Source organism: Physella acuta, unplaced genomic scaffold (assembly GCF_028476545.2).
Source record: "Physella acuta isolate Inbredline_101_S28 unplaced genomic scaffold, ASM2847654v3 ptg000710l, whole genome shotgun sequence".
Taxonomy (NCBI): Eukaryota; Metazoa; Mollusca; class Gastropoda; family Physidae; genus Physella; species Physella acuta.
In genome coordinates, this window is record NW_026732229.1 from 354,599 (window position 1) to 374,721 (window position 20,123).

Genomic DNA, 20,123 nt, shown 5'->3' on the forward strand with positions numbered 1-20,123 from the left:
ATTTCACAATCTAAGGGAATTAACCACCCATTTGCTCAGGAGATTTCAATTCCCTGGTTAACTCCACTACTTAAAATTGGTTTGTTTTGAAATAAAATCATTCTCTGCTAAAAAATTAAATCAAAATACTATTTTCCGAATAATTATATTTTCTGCCATATTGCTTAAAATAAAAAAATAATTTTATACTCTGAATAATTGCCTTTTAACTGTATTCTTTTTATATTAAAATATATTTTAATCTCCTAAACTTTCGCGACTAAATATTCGTAACGTGTTGTTCAAAATATGTTTTGATTTTTATTATGAATTCCGTGTACAATGCAGAGTTTTTTCCAGGTATCTCGCCAGGTATCTCGCCCCCCTCCCCCCCGACGAAAATCTACACCCCCCCCCCTCAACGAATGAAATGGAATTCATATAGAAAGCATATACTTTAACTAGTGTACCCCCCCACACCCACCCAGAAAATGTCCGTCCCCCCGAAAGTATCAATTGTCCCGTTCCCCCCCCCCCCCCGTCCCCCGTCCCCCCCCCCGTCCCCGGAGAAAAAAGTATGGAAGAAACACTAGTACAACTCGGTACATTCTAACACCTTGTTTTAAATTTTGTTAATTTCGTCGAAATAAAATAGACGTTTATATATGACAGAGCCAATGGACACCAGCGAGTTGACGAGATTCCTTCCATAATGTTGTTGACATGGAATAAAAACGTGCTTTTTAGATTTAGACCGTAAAAAAAAAACTTAAGCCTAAAGTTAATTTAGAAATTTTATATTTTTAGAATAAATGCTATAAAAGTTGCAAATCCAGAGAACTTGAAAATAATTTGTTGAGTTTAAGGCTACATTTCTATTATTTTCATCAAGCCTAAGTGATAACCGGATGTTTCACTTTCGTAAGACAAATATTGATTGGCTGTACAGTAACTTAGTGATCAATAACTATTTGTTTACAAAACTTTACAGATCAAGTTTTTAAATAACAATGCAAATTTAAAACCGCATGACCTAGTTTTCTATTTTTAGCTTACAATGTGTAGGCCTACAATAAATTTTATGGCGGCCTATCCAATAGCAGGATGCCATTGCTTATGTCGTGAAAACATAACACGTGAAAACCAAATTGTTTTTGCTTTTTTTTAAATTTTTATTTAGTTACCGAAAATATTAAAAACATCAAATACATCCAATCTTTAGTAAAGTCCGAAAAAAAAAACAGACAGGCAGGATTTTATAACCATATTAATTATAACTACGCTGTGCATGATTTTTAAATTAATTTATGGACCTCTTAAATACCTTTGAGACTTTTCTCGCTGGTGTCCATTAAGTTTCTATTTAAAATGTAATAAGTCATTAAAACGTATTTAGTTATGTAAACAGTATTGTAGCTAAATGACATTATTTTGCACACAAAACTAAAATTGAATTTCGATGTAGAGATAGTTGGAGAAAAATAAACTATATTTTCTTTTGAGTCGTGGTTGTTAGCGGCTAATGTATTTTGCTCAGTGGTAGTGGGTTCTAATCCCTCATGGACTATTTCTGTTTCATAATAGTTCTGCCTTATTCCCAATTTAAGGGTAAACCTTAATATAATGTATTATATAACGCACAGCCTTTCTTGGATGCTATGTACAGTCTGAAAACAAAAACTACACGTGTGCATCTGAACTTTTACAACACACTTAAATGATTGGTTTTAATAGTTGACCTTTAGCCACGCCCAGTTCTATAGACGCCAGCAGCATCTATGTAGATATATAAACCTGTCACTGTGTCAACGGATGGCACTACCACAACGATCAAGCCACCGTCTACAACCACAACAAGGACTACCACTAAATTAGCCGCCAGCACCAGAAAAACAATAAGTTCAACCACCATCACTAAACCAGCAAGCAGCACCACTTCAGCCAGCACCACAAAACCAACTACCACCTCCATCAAACTAATAATCTCAATCAACATGACGAAGCCTGCAACTTCAACCACTAAACCAGCAACAACCACCATTAAACCAGCAACCATCACCACTAAACAAGCAAGCAGCACCACTTCAGCCACCTCCACCAAAATCCAAGAAAAATTGTGGTCGTCATAAATGGATGACCCCTAAAGGTAGCTGGGCATAGTGCTGACCACATTATCCTTCATATGCTGAGGTCACAGAAACAAGTGAACTCTATTTCACTTGCCCTATAGACCGTCAGGTTTGAAAGGGAACTTTACATTCATTGTTTGTATCTAAACTGAGCACCTTGCCATTGTTACAGAATAACCAGATTTGTTTCGTGTTTTGTTTTGGAAACAGCTTGATTCACGTGAGGAGAATAACAAAATGGGAATCTACATCTGGATTTAGCCATACTCAAGTCTTATCTAGCGTTGTATAATTGTTCATTTAAGACTTATTTCCAAGAAACCATGACAAACTTATTTAAATGTGTTCAGTTTTACATAGTTTTCTTAATTAAAGGAAACTCACTTTTGTAATCTCAAAGGAAGTCAACATGACTTATTATTATAATAAAAAAAAGGCACTATTTTGCATTTAAAAACCAATTTTACAAAAAAGGAAAACTGTTTTATTGATACTCATTTATATAAATCTTCCTCCTCCACGTAATATAGGGTGAATTACTTTCAATTTTAAATGGACACATTTTTGTCAGTAAATGTTTAAAATAGTAGGCTTTATTATGATTTGTTTATTAGAATAGTTTAAAATCAAATGGGTAAAACAGTGCTCTTTTTGTTCTACAGTAGTGGTACTGAAATCACATAAATAGGCCCTACTTGTTCTAGAGTATATAGTACGGAAATCACATAAATAGGCCCTACTTGTTCCAGAGTATATAGTACGGAAATCACATAAATAGGCCCTACTTGTTCTAGAGTATATAGTACGGAAATCACATAAATAGGCCCTACTTGTTCTAGAGTATATAGTACGGAAATCACATAAATAGGCCCTACTTGTTCCAGAGTATATAGTACGGAAATCACATAAATAGGCCCTACTTGTTCCAGAGTATATAGTACGGAAATCACATAAATAGGCCCTACTTGTTCTAGAGTATATAGTACGGAAATCCCATAAATAGGCCCTACTTGTTCCAGAGGCGTAGCGACCCTTCCCGGCGCCCGGGGACAAACTTTTCGATTTGCACCCCCCTCAAGATTTCGATTTGCACCCCCCCTCTCAAACATTCATTCAATTTGCACCCCCCCCCCCTATTCCTCAACCTTTCAATTTGTTTTTCCAACCCATTTTGGCGCCCCTTAAGGTCGGCGCCCGGGAACATATGTCCCCCCCCCCCTCACTACGCTACTGACTTGTTCTAATGTAGATAGTACGGAAATCACTTGAATAGGCTTTACTCGTTCTAATGTAGATATTACAGAAATGACATAAATAGGCCCTACTTGTTCTAGTGAAGAGAATACGTAAAATAAACGGATTTTCGTGTGTATTAAAACCAAATAATAAACGAAAGTGTTATAGAGACTTACATCGACCCATATTACAACCCTAGAATAACACACGATGTAGAAATGATAACCCACATTCTCCCCCCCCCCTCACTTTTGGTATATGATATCAGTGGCGTAGGCAGGGGGGGGGGGTTAGAAGGGGTCATAACCCCCCCATAGACCCCTCGGTATATATATAAAAAGTATGAGGGGGGTGTGCAAATCGAAAGTTTGAGAGGGGGAGGGGTGTCCCCGGGTAAAAATTGGAACCCTCCCCCTTGAGACGATCCTGGCTATGATATTCCCTTGACCCCCTACTAAAAGTCCTATATTTCTACCATAATGATTAGGTTTAAGATTTTAAAAGACAGGGACAGATTGTCAACATGTACGGCGGTTTGCGCTAGAAGGAAATCATTTAAAAGGTGACAACATTAATACGCTTCATGTACACAAAATCATACGAGATCATTTTTATTCAAACTTTTGCTACGAAAATTGGCATTCCTCTATTTCAGGGGTTCCCAATCCCGTGCCCGCGGGCGCCATGGCGCCCGCCGAACGAGACGTATGTGCCCGCCTCTCACTATTCGACAGAGACAGAATTTTTTTTTCATAAACATTATTGAAAGGTTGAAGGGGATGGAAATCGAAAGTTTGAGGGGGGGGGGGGGGGTGCAAATCGGAAATTAGAGGGGGGGGGGGTGCAAATCGAACATTTGAGGCGCCACCCTACCGATATTTTAGAATGTGCTCTAGAGTAAAAAAAAGGTTGGGAACCTTTGCTCTATTTAATTCATTTTTAAGGTATTTGAAGTTATGTACTAATAACGATAAGTCGAATGTATGCCGACACTTTTAGAGCCCCAATTTTTGAAGGTCATTGCATATTCGCCAAGTAGACAATCGACTTCAAGGCTTTAAATTGATGTTAATTCATGCCCTCTCTAAAATCGTAATTCATTCCGAGAACCTGAAATTGACACAAACATTAAAAATCGTTAGACGTTTATTTTACTCTTAATAAAAAAAATCGTCAATTTAATTTCACTGGAGAGCACTGTTCTGTGAATACAGATAATTTCTTAGACGTTTTCAAGAAATTACAATGCATTGCGGCCAATGAATCAAATTTAATTCTAGAGATAAATCATTGTTAAAAAAACCCACGCTTAGATAACCGATGAGAAATTATTAAAAAGTTGAAAACCCATTGTTATTGCCCTTGATATTTATATTTTATTTTTACCGCCCACCCTCTTCGGAAAATCGATTCGCATTTGGAACACTTCGAACCATTATTTTTACCGGAAGATGATTCATCCCCAGCGCCCGGATGCTGTATTTATAACTAAACATCAAAGATGGCGCCGAGTAGAAGAATCTGCAGGTGTCCGTAGGAATTTATCCATATATTGAATATTCTGAATGGATATGTAGTGCTCTGTGAACTTTGGATTGTTTTAATTATTGTGTTTTGTAGTAATTTTGTTAAATAAATTTTCTGAAAATGTCTGACAAGGTTCAGGTGGCCGTAAGAGTTAGGCCAGTAAATAAACGCGGTAAGTTTGCAAATTTGCTGTGATCTGTGACAGTGGGTTGCTGTCTGCTGGCTTACGTGTTTTTTTTTTAATCGTATTAAATAAATTATTGCACACGTTCTTGTATTGCTTGGCTAATATCTGAATCTTTCAGATCAGCACAGCCAGTCAAGATCAAACTGCTGCTGAAGTTAATTAAAATTTTAAAATTTCTTTTATTTAGTCGAGTAGGCTTTGTTGTTTTTTGTTTTATTTTTGAATGAACCTTTCCTTTTTTGTTTTTCTTAAATCCAATTGTTAATTTAATAATTAGGTCCAGCTAGCTGTTAGTTTTAATTATCCTAATAATTAGGAGGCATCTATAACGTAGGCCTATCGACTTTCACTAAGGCCTATGACTAGGTAGGCCTAATAATTTAATTTTGTAGGCCTATTAAAATTCATAGGCCTATCTTTCTAGATTTTAATTGTAGAAGTTTGCTGTACAAGAGTGTAAAAACATTATGAGAGGCCGACTGATAGTAGGCCATAGGGGCCTAGAGCTCTAATAATAATAAATATCTAGGCCTAATAGTAGACCTAGGCCTATCCTATAGCCGTTTAGGATCTAGTTAAGTATGGCCTAGAAATCTAGATATCTAGGTGAAGATCGAGATATAGAATCTAAATGAATGTAGGCCTAGTCTACGTCTAAAGAGATCGTAAAATCCCTTTTTCACCCCATCAAAATAGAACTAGAATCTAGTCGAAATCTGTTTTTCGAGTTTAAGGTGGTTGAAAGGTCGACCTAATTCTAGCTTTAGATTAATAGGCCTATGGATCTAGATTAATCTAGATAGACCCTACAAACTATTTTACTTTTAGTTCATATAAGAGTTAGGGTCTAAGGAATAAAAACACGGAGGGGATGGGATGTTATTTTATAGTTTTATGGATTTGCTAGTAGTAGTACTAGTATCTAGCAGGGGTAGCTCTACTAGTATTGTGCTAGGGATGCTGGAGATTACTACTGAATTACAGATGACATAAGTAAAATAGGTCCTAAATATTTAAGCTAAAAGCTTTTTATAGGCTATAGCATTATTAGCATCCATGACAGTCAAACTACCTGCGGCCTTACAGCCATATGGCAGCCTATATTATCCTAAATATAGAGATCTTAGCGCATAATACTATTGTAATCATTATTATTAAAAACTAGTATGAAAAATTGCCTGAAATAAGATGTGTGTTGACATTATAACTTGTAGCAAAATAAGTATTATAATGTCATTGTTGGACACTGATAAAAATGAATACCCCTATAATTTATTTTATGTAACCTAGACCGAGGATAATCCATAGCTTTTTTTAATTCAATGATAAATATCAATGGTTTTGAAAGAATAATCACAAGTTGAAGTAGTTTACATTATTTTGTTTTGTGTGAATAAATGAAATCTTTTATCCGCAAAATGAATTTAAAGATGGATTGTTGTTGCAGAGGTTTTATGGTAAACTACCTTCTACCTTACATAATTAAATTAAGTAGGCCTAAACCTAGCTAAACAGCACCATCCCCTTGTTTATTGGGTGGCTCTATGGTCTTGTGGTGGTTGGATAAATAGTATGATAAACTTCTTTAAAAAAAAGTGCTGTCACTCTCGGTTGTATTGTTTAATTAGCATTATCTGATCATATTTTATTAAGGCCTATTTAATAATATTAATAATATATTGTTAGTATTATAGACCCGTAATATTAATTTGAATGCAGATATTACTACTTTTTGTGCGTGTTACTTAAGTTACTTATAATTTATAATATCATATTGTTATTATTTATATATTTGGTGCACTAATAATTTATTTTGCCGAGCTAGAATTTGAATACTTTATAACACTGAGTCAAATGAGTAATTTTTTAACTAGGTGTAATGCAAGCTTGTTGATGTCAAACTCAACATTGTTAATGTTGATGTAGCTAGTAATAGTAATATATAATATCATACAATGTTAGAATAATTTATAGTTTCAATAATACCATGAAATAGTCTGACAATAGTAGACAAGTTTAGAAAAATGTAATCACTATGGCTTATAAAGTTGTACTCTTGAGTTGAGGTTCATCATGGTTCTTAAACTTTTTATATATTTGTTTACAATATGCCTAGTCTGTAATGCACCATGTCTTTTAAAATCTCATTAGGTGGGACTTATGTAGGTATGCATTCCAAAGGTCACTTTATACATTTGAACATATCACTAGCTTAAGTAAATTTTTTATTAAATGTTTTTAGCCTATAAGGCAGCTGTTCACCAACATAACTGTGTCACCATGATAGAGGGCAGCTGCTGTGTTGTAGAAGTAAAGTCAAGGTCTAAGAAAGAAAATTGAAAGGAGGAGAGAAAAAAATTGTTCATAAAATGTTTATCTAATTTAAAGGGAAATAATCCCCCACCTCTAGTATTGGGTAAAATTATGAGTCATTTGGTATGTATTTGAGCCACTGGTATGTCTAACATGACAAGTTAAGTGTACTCAGTTTATATATCAGTGTTTCACTACACACAGTTTTTACTTCTTCAGCTTTACTTCATACCACCAGTTACTGGTATCTTCATACCAGCAGCTCCTAGTATTAACTTTGTATACATGCTTGTCATGTCAAGGTTGTTTCTCTACAGTTGGTATTGGATAAATGTCATGTTGCACAATCTGTAGCAGCTGTCAAAGATGGCACTGTCATGACATGTCAGAGTTACATGATCAGTGTTCAGCTGCACGAAGTGGTTTCCCACATTTTTCAGATTCACTGAATAATGCCAGACAGTGTACGAGGTCGACGTCTCTGTACTATTGCGTCACAGTTGGTTATTGATGCATGGTTGACATATCTGCAGTGTGCTCCACAGCTGGTTATTGATGCATGTCGTTTTGCACATTGCCAGCCAGGGAGCCGCCCTGACAGGGATACAGCGATCAATGTCGTATTCCCTGACTGGGTCAGGCTGACCTCAGTCTGTAGTCTGGTATTGTGTGCAGACATTTTTATTTTTTGCTGGGGGGGGGGGGGGGGGGCAAAGTTAGTTTCACACAGAGTATATTTACAATATTATGAAAACAATCGGGTGTGAACAGCCGTTACAGCTGAGCACCCATAGTGCTTGACCGTGTTTATAGAAGGTAGAGTTGGTGTGTTGCGGTGATGTATTATCATGATAGATCCAATGCCTCGTCCTGTCTAAAGATGACAGCCTACCTGTATTTACCTTGATGGGTCGTCTGTTTGTTGACCCAGTACTACACTCGACCTGGTTTGAAAACTGGTTGATTGTGACATTCCTGCCATCATTTAATGCAGGGCTTTACACATCACACGATAGTTACCTTGGTGCATCCACAGCATGCATCTATCCGACATTCCACTCCTGTTTGTTGGCATGATTTACAAGCGATCGTTGTAATTTTAAGTCTTTGTTTTTGGTTTCACCCTTCATATTAAAAAAAGTATATATCTTCAATTGTATATCTAATCTTAGGATTCAAAGGTAACCATATTGAAGGTTTATTAACTCTGTATTGTCTGTCTTACTTGGTACTCGCTGTGACGTTTTAAAAAAACCCACAAATTTTACTTTTTTTCTTGCTGCGTTTTACCAACGTATTCGCTCAAATAATTCAACACCATCTTTGGTGGCTTCTATCCGCCTTTTATACAGACCATGTGTACTTGGGGCTCAATTTTGTAATACATTGCCTCCGTTTTTCATTAAACTGATACACAATCGCGAAATCTCTTTTTTTTAAAAATCAAACAAAATTTTAAATGTAAGTTAACAAATGAATGAATTACGTAGCATTTGCGGCCATCCTTTCAACTGAGCAATATAGCGACTAAGTGAATAGAGAATCTAGTGGATGAATGAGATCACACCGGACGCTCTTTTGTTTTGATACAAGTTTTGCGTGTTTTCGACCAGTACGTGAATGACCTTACAAAAATTCCGATTGTTTCTTTTAAATCTAAAAATGCCTTGTGGAATTGGCTTTTTTGTTCTCTTTGCCCCGCGAGATACCAATTATTAGCTAACAGGTGATACAAAAAGACTTTTTTTCAGCCAGAGACAGAAACCCAACGGTATAAAAAAATGCAGCCATTTTCTTTCTTCCAAGAGTTGCAACGTCTGTACAATTTAATTTCCTAACACGAAATATAAGTTTAAGTTTGGAAGCCTGAATAGAAAATTTATTACCAAATATATCTTTAGTTTTAAAAAGCTGCCTATCCTAAGTTAATAAGTCAAATAGTGAATGCATGGTAAAATCTTGACACCACATGTAATTGCAGGCTAAAAACTTGACACAGTTGTATTGTAGGCTAAAAACTTGACACCGCGTGTATTTTAGGTTAAAAATTTGACATAGATGCATTGTATGGTAAAAACTTGACTTGGTTGTATTGTAGTGTAAAATGTTGACACAATTGTATTGTAGGGTAAAAAACTTGACACAGTTGTACTGCAGGGTACAAAGTTATACCGTAGGATACAAACTGAACACACGTATAAAGGTACACCGTTTGTTGTTAGTTCTGGCGTCACCGCAGACACCAATGGCTCACTACCAGGCTGCCTCGATAACCTTTGCTAATGCGGCAGATAACAGCGTCACCTGTATCTCAGGTGGTTAGTGACGGGTGGAAGACGAAAGCTAATTTCGCCAGAGCTTCGGCTAATCATGATAATTAAAAGTAATTAGCATGATGGCAAGTCCGTCCCGTGTTAAGTTAAAATAATAAAGAAGAATCGTATGTACTATGCCGTATGTTCCCACAAATGTTTGCGATTGTGCTTATTATAACTGACAAACATTCCAAAGACAAAAGACTTCATTGTTTTTCTAAAAAAAAAAAAACAAATATACAAGTCCCCCCCCCCCCCCCCCCCCCCCCACCCAACCCCGTCTTTTACAAAATATCTTTAGTTCGTAATTTCCTTTTTAAAAAACATGTAGGATAAAAGCATTTCAGAAATAAAAGTTTTCAATTAGTGGTATCCAAACATGATTTATTAGCCAATTTAATACAATTAGGGTGCTAATTATTTGGCCTATTAACCACGAGTGTCCACGCGTTTTACTTCTCTGTGTGATTCGATTTTTCCCTAACAAATTACTTTCACTGACAGTGTCCCTAATACGTTTTAATCAGGAATCTTTTACCTTTCCGTGTTCCAAAGATAATGAATACACCCAGCTGTCAACCCTAACTAAACTAACATATAGACAGATAAATAGGTAGATTAGGTAGGTAGATTTGTTCCTTTTAGCCTCTGGAGACTTTATGTGCGCATGCGACATGAAATCATCAAAACACATCAGGGGGCGTTGAAGAGATCATGGGCTTATCCTGTACCTAGATCTCTCTCTCTCTCTCTCTTTAATTTATATTGTAGTATTTATAGTACAAAGGGATACAAAGCATTACGTTAAGGTTCCAACTTCGGTATCCCTCTTTCGAATCTTATTCAAAAGCAATGCAGAAACTGCTGTAGAGAAACAAGTTATTAGTCCTATCCCCTACATACCACTAACAGAACTAATCACTTACTATACCAATTACATAAAACAAAATCTAAAACCTGACTCATCTTGTAACATCCAGAAGAAAAATCTTTAACCCAAATTAAACAGATTCAACCTGTTATTTGCCTCACATGTTGTTGCGTTGCTCGAAATCTCCTGTTTATACTGATCTGTTATTCTGGCTTTCTTTATCTCCAGAGAGGGATTTGGGGACAAAATGTGTCGTGGATATGGAAGGAGGCCAGACTGTTTTGCATCCCATCAAAGACGGGTAAGTTATGTGCACGCATTGATTGTTTCCCCTTGTTGGTTATCTCCCTTCTATGTTATCATTACACTGGCTCAAGACAGTTAATGTGTAGTGGGTATTGGCTTGCATGGTGTACAGACAGGGAAATGTCACACATATATGATCCCCACTATAGTTAAATGTTCATCTTATTTAATTATATGGTGCCATGACACATGTAATAAAGTTATAGACTGAAATGGCTTGATCTCACGGAATTGAAAAATTACTAAACTGACGGACTATAGGGCTTGTAAGTAGGTCACCAACTCCGTATCATACTCGCTAGCTATTATTTTTCAAACCAATTGTGAAAATGTTTATTAACTTGGTTAAAAAAGTTACTTACGCTATTGTTAAGTTATGTAAAATCGTAAAAACTGATAATAATCTTTGAGAATTCACCTGACCATGGCTAACGAGATTTCAAATTTTAAGTAAGAGAAGCAAAGAGACTTACAAGCCCTATATCCGAACAATTAAAAAAATAATTAATGAAAAAATATTTGATTTGTTCCGCCGTTGTGTCCCAATTGTATTGGTTAGCATGGGCCACATCTCTGAAGACGGGGCTGCAAACGCCCTGAGCATACCTTACCCTGATATGAGCCCTGCCTGCAAACGCCCTGAGCATACCTTACCCTGATATGAGCCCTGCCTGCAAACGCCCTGAGCATACCTTACCCTGCAGTGAGCCCCAGCCCCGGGTGAACATACCTGTCACCGTGTCGGCTTTGTCCGTTACGTCACTGAGTCATCGCTTAATGCTGTTCTGACATGGCCTGCGCTGTCGTTGATTTCCTCCCATCCACCCCACCCCCCGACCTGCACACCGGATACAGGGCCCATCCGTTGATGTCGTTCATTAATTCCATGTTCTGATAGCTCTTGGCCAATATTGATTTACGCATGCCTAGACATGTCATTATGCACTTGCTAAACACTTGATTTCGCCTGATTATCGGTTAGAGGGGAATAAAAGAAAATTATATTGCCCCGGGACCTTCGTTTTCTGTGTTGTAAAAATAACTTGGCTTTAGCGAAGTTTTAAGAATATACATTTTCAAGTCGGGTTTTTTGGTTTAAAACTGCATTTCTTTCTATTAAAAATGTACATTCTGCATTCATTTACGTTTTCTTTCAACAAGCTAGTACAGAATGGCCACAATAGAGCTAATGTCTTGAATTCTTATAAAGTTAAAATCTGCTTTGTGGATTTATTTTATCGTATATTAGACGTTTTGTGGATAAAAAATGGATCAAAATTATAGATCAATTTCCTTTTCTTTAATTATAAAGAATCGAATCAACATGCATATTAAAGCCGGCTGAAGATAATTTTAGGAAAGGTGTTGAAAATATTCAAAAACTGATGGCGTCATTGACATATCCTATCCTCATTAAGTTTTAAGAGGTCATTGAAACGATCTTCGTCTTTTGAAGAGGTATACTTAATTTTAAAAAATGTAATCTGTTATAATCAATAAATAATACAAATTGAAGCTTATCTTTTTATTCAGTCTCTTGTAAGGTTATACGTTTCTGAACATTTGAAGTGGGCTATTTTAAATGATGAAATGAGCCTTGTGTTTCAAGATTTGTTTGTCCGTATGTCTGTATGTTAGGGCTTTTGTCGTCTGATCTTTCTGCTCATGATTGATCATTTTAGATCAAAGATCATTTGTTATGATTGTTTCCGCTCCACGATCTATTTGTATAGTCGATCTGTCTGATGATGGAACACGAGAAATGTAAACTTAATTAAATAGTCTTTATTGTCCTCACCGGAAGTGCCATTGTGTCTCCACTATCAACTCATTCATCGCTTCCGGAGAGCGATAATTGTAAACTCCGGAATGGACACGGAGTTTTTTTTTCGTTTTGTATTTCATGTCTTTTAGCATAGCCTACCTATTTCTGATGTGTGGTCGGCTCGCTGATCTAGTATACAATGGTGTGGCCGGCTCACTGGTCTAGTATACAATGGTGTGGCCGGCTCACTGGTCTAGTATACAATGGTGTGGCCGGCTCACTGGTCTAGTATACAATGGTGTGGTCGGCTCACTGGTCTAGTATACAATGGTGTGGTCGGCTCACTGGTCTAGTATACAATGGTGGGGCCGGCTCACTGATCTAGTATATAATGGTGTGGTCGGCTCACTGGTCTAGTATACAATGGTGTGGCGGCTCACTGATCTAGTATATAATGGTGTGGCCGGCTCACTGGTCTAGTATACAATGGTGTGGCCGGCTCACTGGTCTAGTATACAATGGTGGGGCCGGCTCACTGATCTAGTATATAATGGTGTGGCCGGCTCACTGGTCTAGTATACAATGGTGTGGTCGGGTCGGCTCGCTGGTCTAGTATACAATGGTGTGGCCGGCTCACTGGTCTAGTAAACAATGGTGTGGCCGGCTCACTGGTCTAGTATACAATGGTGTGGCCGGCTCACTGGTCTAGTAAACAATGGTGTGGCCGGCTCACTGGTCTAGTATACAATGGTGTGGTCGGCTCACTGGTCTAGTATACAATGGTGTGGTCGGCTCACTGGTCTAGTATACAATGGTGGGGCCGGCTCACTGATCTAGTATATAATGGTGTGGTCGGCTCACTGGTCTAGTATACAATGGTGTGGCGGCTCAGTTATCTAGTATACAATGGTGTGGCCGGGTCGCTGGTCTAGTATACCGGCAATTTGCGCCGACTCGGAATGTGCCCAGCGTCCATCGATTTCTCACTCACTTTTCTCTTAGTTTTTCCTGTTCATAAAAGAAAATGAGAAGCCAGCGGGCAATAAAAGGCCTGGTCTTTGATGTTATTGCGGGGGGGGGGGGGGGGGGGGCGATGTTAGGTATTTATAAGGAGGAGCAGGGGGTGTATTGACAGATAGTAGGGACTAGAATATTTTACAGTCGTGGTTGGAATATATAAATAACTCGTCTGTGTTTACTTATTCAGTGTACACTTACTATATAGTTGGGGAATAATTTTAAGTTCCATTGTTTTTTGTCATTATTCATATGTTTACCATAGCTGAGAATTGTTGGGTTGGTATATTGTTAGAAACCTATCCTCTTGTCAATGGTTATGTATTGTAATGTAATACTTTTTCAAAATTAGAAGTAATGATGAGTAATACCGCATATATTTTTGTTGAATTTTTTTTTTAATCCGCGCCAACCCATATTTTGTAAAAAAAAAAAACGTTGTTTTCCCGAGGTTAAGATTGTGTTCATTGCTACCTTGCTGCGAAGCTTATCTATTTACCAGACAAATCTACTCACATTCCCCAGTTCCGTCCAGTGTCAGACCACCAACATACAAATGGTAACACACACGTAGCAAAGATTATTCTAGAAAAGACATCCTCGCTAGGAAATTTTAAAGCGAGCATTGAAATTCGCCCCTCCCCCCCTCCGTTTTTTTTTTCTTTACTTCAAATTGATGACGTTGAAATTAATTTATTCCCGTAAAGCCAATAAAAGCCGTTAGAGCTAGCTACAAGGACTTGGTAATACATTACGGGGTTGAGGGTGGGTGGGGGACTAGATCGATGCTCCATATACGCTCTCCTCCGTGCGGAGTTGAAAACTGAACACACTTGAAGCGCTCAACACACCACACAGTCAACGACCGATTCAATGTTCAAAAGTGTTGCCGTCTTGAAATATTGACAGCTGCGAGCCATTTTTTTTCCTTTTCTTTTTCTTCTAGAGTTAGAGAGTTCTAATGTTATTGGTCACTACGCCGGAAATAGTCGCGTTGATTTATTTTTATACGTCTTTCGGTTTTTTTTTTCTTTCTCCGTTCTAACTTTCTGGCGGCCGATATTCTAGACCGGCCTCGACAGTGGCAGAATCCCAGTCTGTAGTCTCCGTGCCATTGATCCTGGTTGAAAATATCGATGACGCTGGCTCCAATTTTCTCGGCCCAGGGTCGTTGGCTACTTTTGTAAAGCCGCGCTATTAGTTAACAGATCTTGGTTTGCAGTTTGTACTTGCTAGTGATAGTTGAAGGAACATATTTGTATTTAACAAATCTATTTTTTAATACGAGAGATCACACCAGTATTCCGCATATTACTTATTATTACTAGATTGGTTTATTAAACATTGTTATGCATCAGTTCATCGCTAGTTGCTCGGGTCTTGCTAATAATGATAAAAAATAAATAAACTGCGTGACCATCACCGAGTTTGTTAGTTTGTAGACTTAATGTAATATGGGATATGACTATTTGGGTGAAAGTTACTTAGTTCATAGTCTCTAGATTAGGATAAAGCTACTAACTTTATCGTAATCTAGAGAAGTAACTGTTACTAATTTTGTAGTCTCTAGGTTGCGATAAAGTAACTTGGTAACTGGACGTCATTTTGGGATACGGCTACTTGTTAGACTATTTTGGGATGAGGTTACATGGTTTGTATACTCCATGTATCGTGGGATAAACGTACTCATCTGCTATGGGATACACTCGCGTGCCTCCTAAGATTCCTGTATACGTCTGTATGCTTAGAGTTGGTACATCAACCACCACGCTACGCCCTGGGGAAATGTAAACAAACTCCCCAGGGGGAATCACGTACTCAGACGGGCGTTTGTTGTCCTACAATAACGTCCATTGATGTCTTACCTGTATCGAAACAGGTACAGTAAGTTCAGTTCACCCGTAAGGTCAGGTCGGGACATGGAAGGTAGGCTGGACTTGGACGTGACCTTTCAACCTGAGCTAGTTTGCCGTTTGATAGCCTTGGTACAGTGTGCCTTATTGTTTCCATGTGTGGCAAGTTACCATTGTTTACCGATGGTGCTTCGGTACTGTGTGGGTACTCACCATAGTTGTAACGTATAGGATGTTTACATCAGCTACCATGTGTTCAGTGATGGTACTTTGGTAGTGTGTGGGTACTCACCATAGCTGTGACGTTTAGGATGTTTACATCAACTACCATGTGTTCACTGATGGTACTTTGGTACTGTGTGGGTACTCACCACAGCTGTAACACTAAGGGTGTTTACACCAGGCAACTGTTTACTTCTATTTAAGGACGTTTGTGGGATGTGGTGGCCTTGTTGTTATACACAACATTTCGTTGATTTAATTATTAAGCTCTACCACGAGGTCATGGTATTTATATGCTTAAACACGATCTTTCACCATAGTCGATGAGTCAGAAGTAAACCACCAGTCGTGTTTGTGTTAAATATTTTTTAACTTCATGTAAAACATATTTGATGATAAATCCAGTACGGAGAATATACTAATGCTACTTGCTAACCGAAACATTGACCAGACAATACCATGTTATCTCCTCAACCCAAGATCTATCTCATTTAGATATCTAATCATGTCCCTTGGTTTTTCTTCAATCTTGGGTCTATGAAGAAAGTAAACTCTACCTTCAGATGACTTAGTACATGGTAGCATGTGGCTGTGTTAAGTCACTCGATCTGCTAGCTACTGGCCATCTCCTTGTGTGCTAGCTGATCTAATCCCACAGCCTGTGATGGCGATTTGTTACAGTCAAATGCTAATGACGCTACAGTTTTGTATTGTGTAATGATGGGGAGGGGGGGGGGGGGGGCTGCCCTTACCTGATCGTGTTTACCTGTTGGTGGGCCAGTCACCCTCTGTGCTGGGTTTAAAGTTTTCGTTTGACTGACACATCCGTATGTAGGTGAGGTGCACGCTAATGGAGAATTCGTTCCATGTCATGCTTTAGCCCTCTCATTCAGCAACAACAACACACACACACACCTCATAGGCTGCCAGCATGCTTTAACCCTCTCATCCAGCAACACACACACACACACATCAATGGCTGCTAGCTTTAGTCTAGTTGTATTGTCACTTTTGACGAAGTTCTAAAAATACCCCCGTGTGTCAGTTCACGGTGAAGTACCCCGTGTGTCGTAAAGCGAAGACACTTGTTGACGCAGGATATAAATAACTTACTGCGCGCACCGGTGCAGTCGACTGGGTAAGTTCAAGTTCACTGACTGCACACAAACACGTCACGCCCAGCAGAACTCTAGTTCACGTTGAACGCATTCGCTGACACAGTTTATTGACGTTCTTAAACAGTCACGCATTCTGGTTTCTACCCCCCCCCTCCCCACTCGCATCCAGTCGACTCCGTATCAAAGGTTTCCTGGTCTATAACTAATTGAAAATAATATACCTCGCAATACCGTTTATAATCGCTCTGCCTCTCGTACTATATATATATATATATATATATATATATATATATATATATATATATATATATATATATATATATATATATATATATATATATATATATATATATATATATATATATATATATATATATACATTCAGTCGTTGCGAGCAATATACGTACATTTGAAAGAATAAAAGCAATGTTAATTTATTGATAGCACAGTTGTTTTCGTAAAAATAGACCACGTATTGATTAAGCTGAAGCTGAAGTATTCTCAAATTTATCAGAAGTGTCCTGTTGTGTAATTAGTTTAGACCCTCGCGAATTCCTCTTGAAACCCACATTGAGGACCCTTGGTCATCGCGTTAACACATCCTTCTCTATGAAATACAGAGATGCACTTATTTTACTTATAAGATAAACACTTTTGAAGCATTGACTTGATGTAGTCTGACAGGCTATTTTACCCTAGTGCCGAGTGTTTTACGCCCAGGAATAATACGATGCCGGCTCCAAGATGGATGCCGGCTCCTAGATATGTGTATGTGCCGGATCGAAGTGTGAGCGGGTGAGACTTACTTGACGTCGTGATGTATTGATTGGCGTTATTTAAAACGTCAATTAAAACTCGAATCTGGTGTTGGGGTCGTTCAAAGTAATCAGTCGTGACGTCTGGGCCGTGTTGATATGTTGAGGTGAGGTTGTTGAGCTTTTGTGAGGTAGATTGCGGTAGTAGTGGAGACTGTTGGAGGTTTTGGTGAAGTAGGTTGCTGAAGTTGTGTTGAGTGTTAGGGGTTTGTAGACTGTTGCAGGTTTTGGTGACGTAGATTGCTGAAATTGAGTAAATTCTGGAGGTTTTGGTGAGGTAGGTTGCTGAAGTTGTGTAGAATGTTGGGGGTTTGGTGAGGTAGGTTGCTGAAGTTGTATCTCAGGACATGGAGAATCAATTCAGTTTGTCTGTGAATATTTGAAGTATAATTTTACACATGTAAATACGCATTACCCCAAACAATTTTTGTTTCGGAAAAAACTTAATCATCAAACTAGATAAAGTCAACAACACCTACGATATTCCTATCCCCAAATAGTTACCAATAGTCTTAATCTAGATACATATAACAATCACCATTGACAGGAATAAAACGTTCTTTGTATAACTTGCCTTGGGCTTTCATTATATTCTTCTAATAATTACCTCTCAGTCTTTTGTCTCCTCTTTTGAAGTTTTGGACCCCCACATTTTGGTTTGGTTTCAGATTAGAGTTATTTTTGCTTAGTTGTCGTTTCTACTAGTATACGATTTCTCTAAGAGCTTATAATAAGAGTACACTTTCTTTTGTCTATAGGTTGTATTCTCTTATCAGCTGTATTCATTTATAAGTACGCCACTCGAGTATAAGTACATCACTTATCTTGTTCATTTGAACCATGGCCACTTGAAAGTGGGGACTCCTGTGGCGCTATTGGCTGCTGAGAGAAGCGACTAGTTTATTATACGGTTTACTGGTAATACTCGTTTGAAAACTATACAAGTGTTTTATCAAGCAGAATATCGCCTCAAGTTGACGACGATTTAAATTTTACAATGTAGAACAATTATCTTATTGTTATGGTTGCTTTACTAACTGTATCACATGTAATAAGCCATAATTTAGTTCATCTATTCGATTTCGTCAGTTTTAATTGCAGTCAAAGTATTCTAATAGATGGAAATTCTCATTTTGATTTCAGTTGACCGAATTGGCCATTTAGTTGCAGTAATATTATGCTTCAACACCCCCCCCCCCCCCCCCCCCCTTAACCATCGATAAATTCATCAGCTTTTTCATAAGTATTTAACTATTGTTAAATTACCCACTTTCTAAGTTAGAGCCAGTGCTGGAATAGCCAAACCAGCTAACAATAGATTTGGTAGGTATAAGTATAAGAAGTATAAATACTGTATATATAACCATGTGTGGTATCTTTGGTTTGTTCTTTAAGTATTGTTGTCCCGAAGTTAGTATGACCGTGTATAGTGTATATAGAGCCACATCGCTTATGATAACACAGCCGAGTCTCGCCATTTAGAAGATTGGGTTGGCTCCTGAATAATTCACGACCCGGGTTCATTTACTTGAACATTGACCCCCCCCCCCCCCCCTTTAACCCCGTGTGTTGGACGTACGTCCTTGTGGCTCGACCACCGTGTCCAGTGTCAGTTTCAATCATTGTCTGCTCTCTTGTGTCTACATCTAGACGATAGCTTTTATTCTTTTGCATTTTATTTGTTTTATTATAACTTTTACTTACTCTTACAAATACGGTCTGTTTATATAGGCTCTCAGCTATTTAAATAAATACACACATATTTACATGTATTTTATATATATATAGGCCTATACATTTATATATATATATAGGCCTATAAATATATATATATATATATATATATATATATATATATATATATATATATATATATATATATATATATATATATATATACACATATATATACATACACATAAAATCTCGACTAGGATGCTGTTTTTATTGATAACGTTTCAGTTTAAATAGGTAGTCCAAACTGAAATTAACTATTGATTGCAGACTTCTGGAGTGAGTATGTCATGAAAGAACTTTTAATTGTAAGCTCTATGCCACAAATTTTATAAAAATATCTTAATAAATAAAAAAGTTATGCGATTTTTAAAAAAGCAAAATTTGGTAAAAAACTGATTTTTAAAAAGTGCCATTTTTGAGAACCCATATTTTCTAAACTAAATAACATAGAAGTGTAGAAATTGGTAAGGTTACTGCAAAGTTTGTAATATATATGCCCAATTTTTTTCAGTCATCTAAAATGAGTCTTTCTAAGGTAAAAAAATAATTGAAAATGACAAAAATGCGTTTTGGTCACTTTTATTTTCAATTTTTTTTTTTTTTTTTTTTTTTTTTTTTTTTTTTTTTTTTGCTTTGGACATAGAATAACTCTAAAACTATTTTGTTGGTAACATTAACAGGAATAATGTATTCATTATTTTCAAAAATCACATGAGTTAAAATATTATTTTTA

At 37.3% G+C, this 20,123-nt stretch overlaps 1 protein-coding gene across 8 annotated transcripts in view; it reads left to right on the forward strand.

Annotated features, from left to right (window-relative positions):
* Positions 1–4,834: 4,834 nt before the first annotated feature.
* The window catches only part of LOC131949721 (kinesin-like protein KIF13B), a 279,264-nt gene continuing 263,975 nt past the window's right edge, over positions 4,835–20,123 (forward strand). For all 8 annotated transcript variants that reach the window (XM_059311582.1, XM_059311583.1, XM_059311585.1 and 5 more), the window contains exons 1-2: positions 4,835–5,043; positions 10,786–10,858. In XM_059311582.1, coding sequence (XP_059167565.1) covers positions 4,992–5,043; positions 10,786–10,858 — 125 coding nt within the window. In that variant the 5' untranslated portion in view covers positions 4,835–4,991. The remainder of the gene's footprint in view (positions 5,044–10,785; positions 10,859–20,123) is intronic.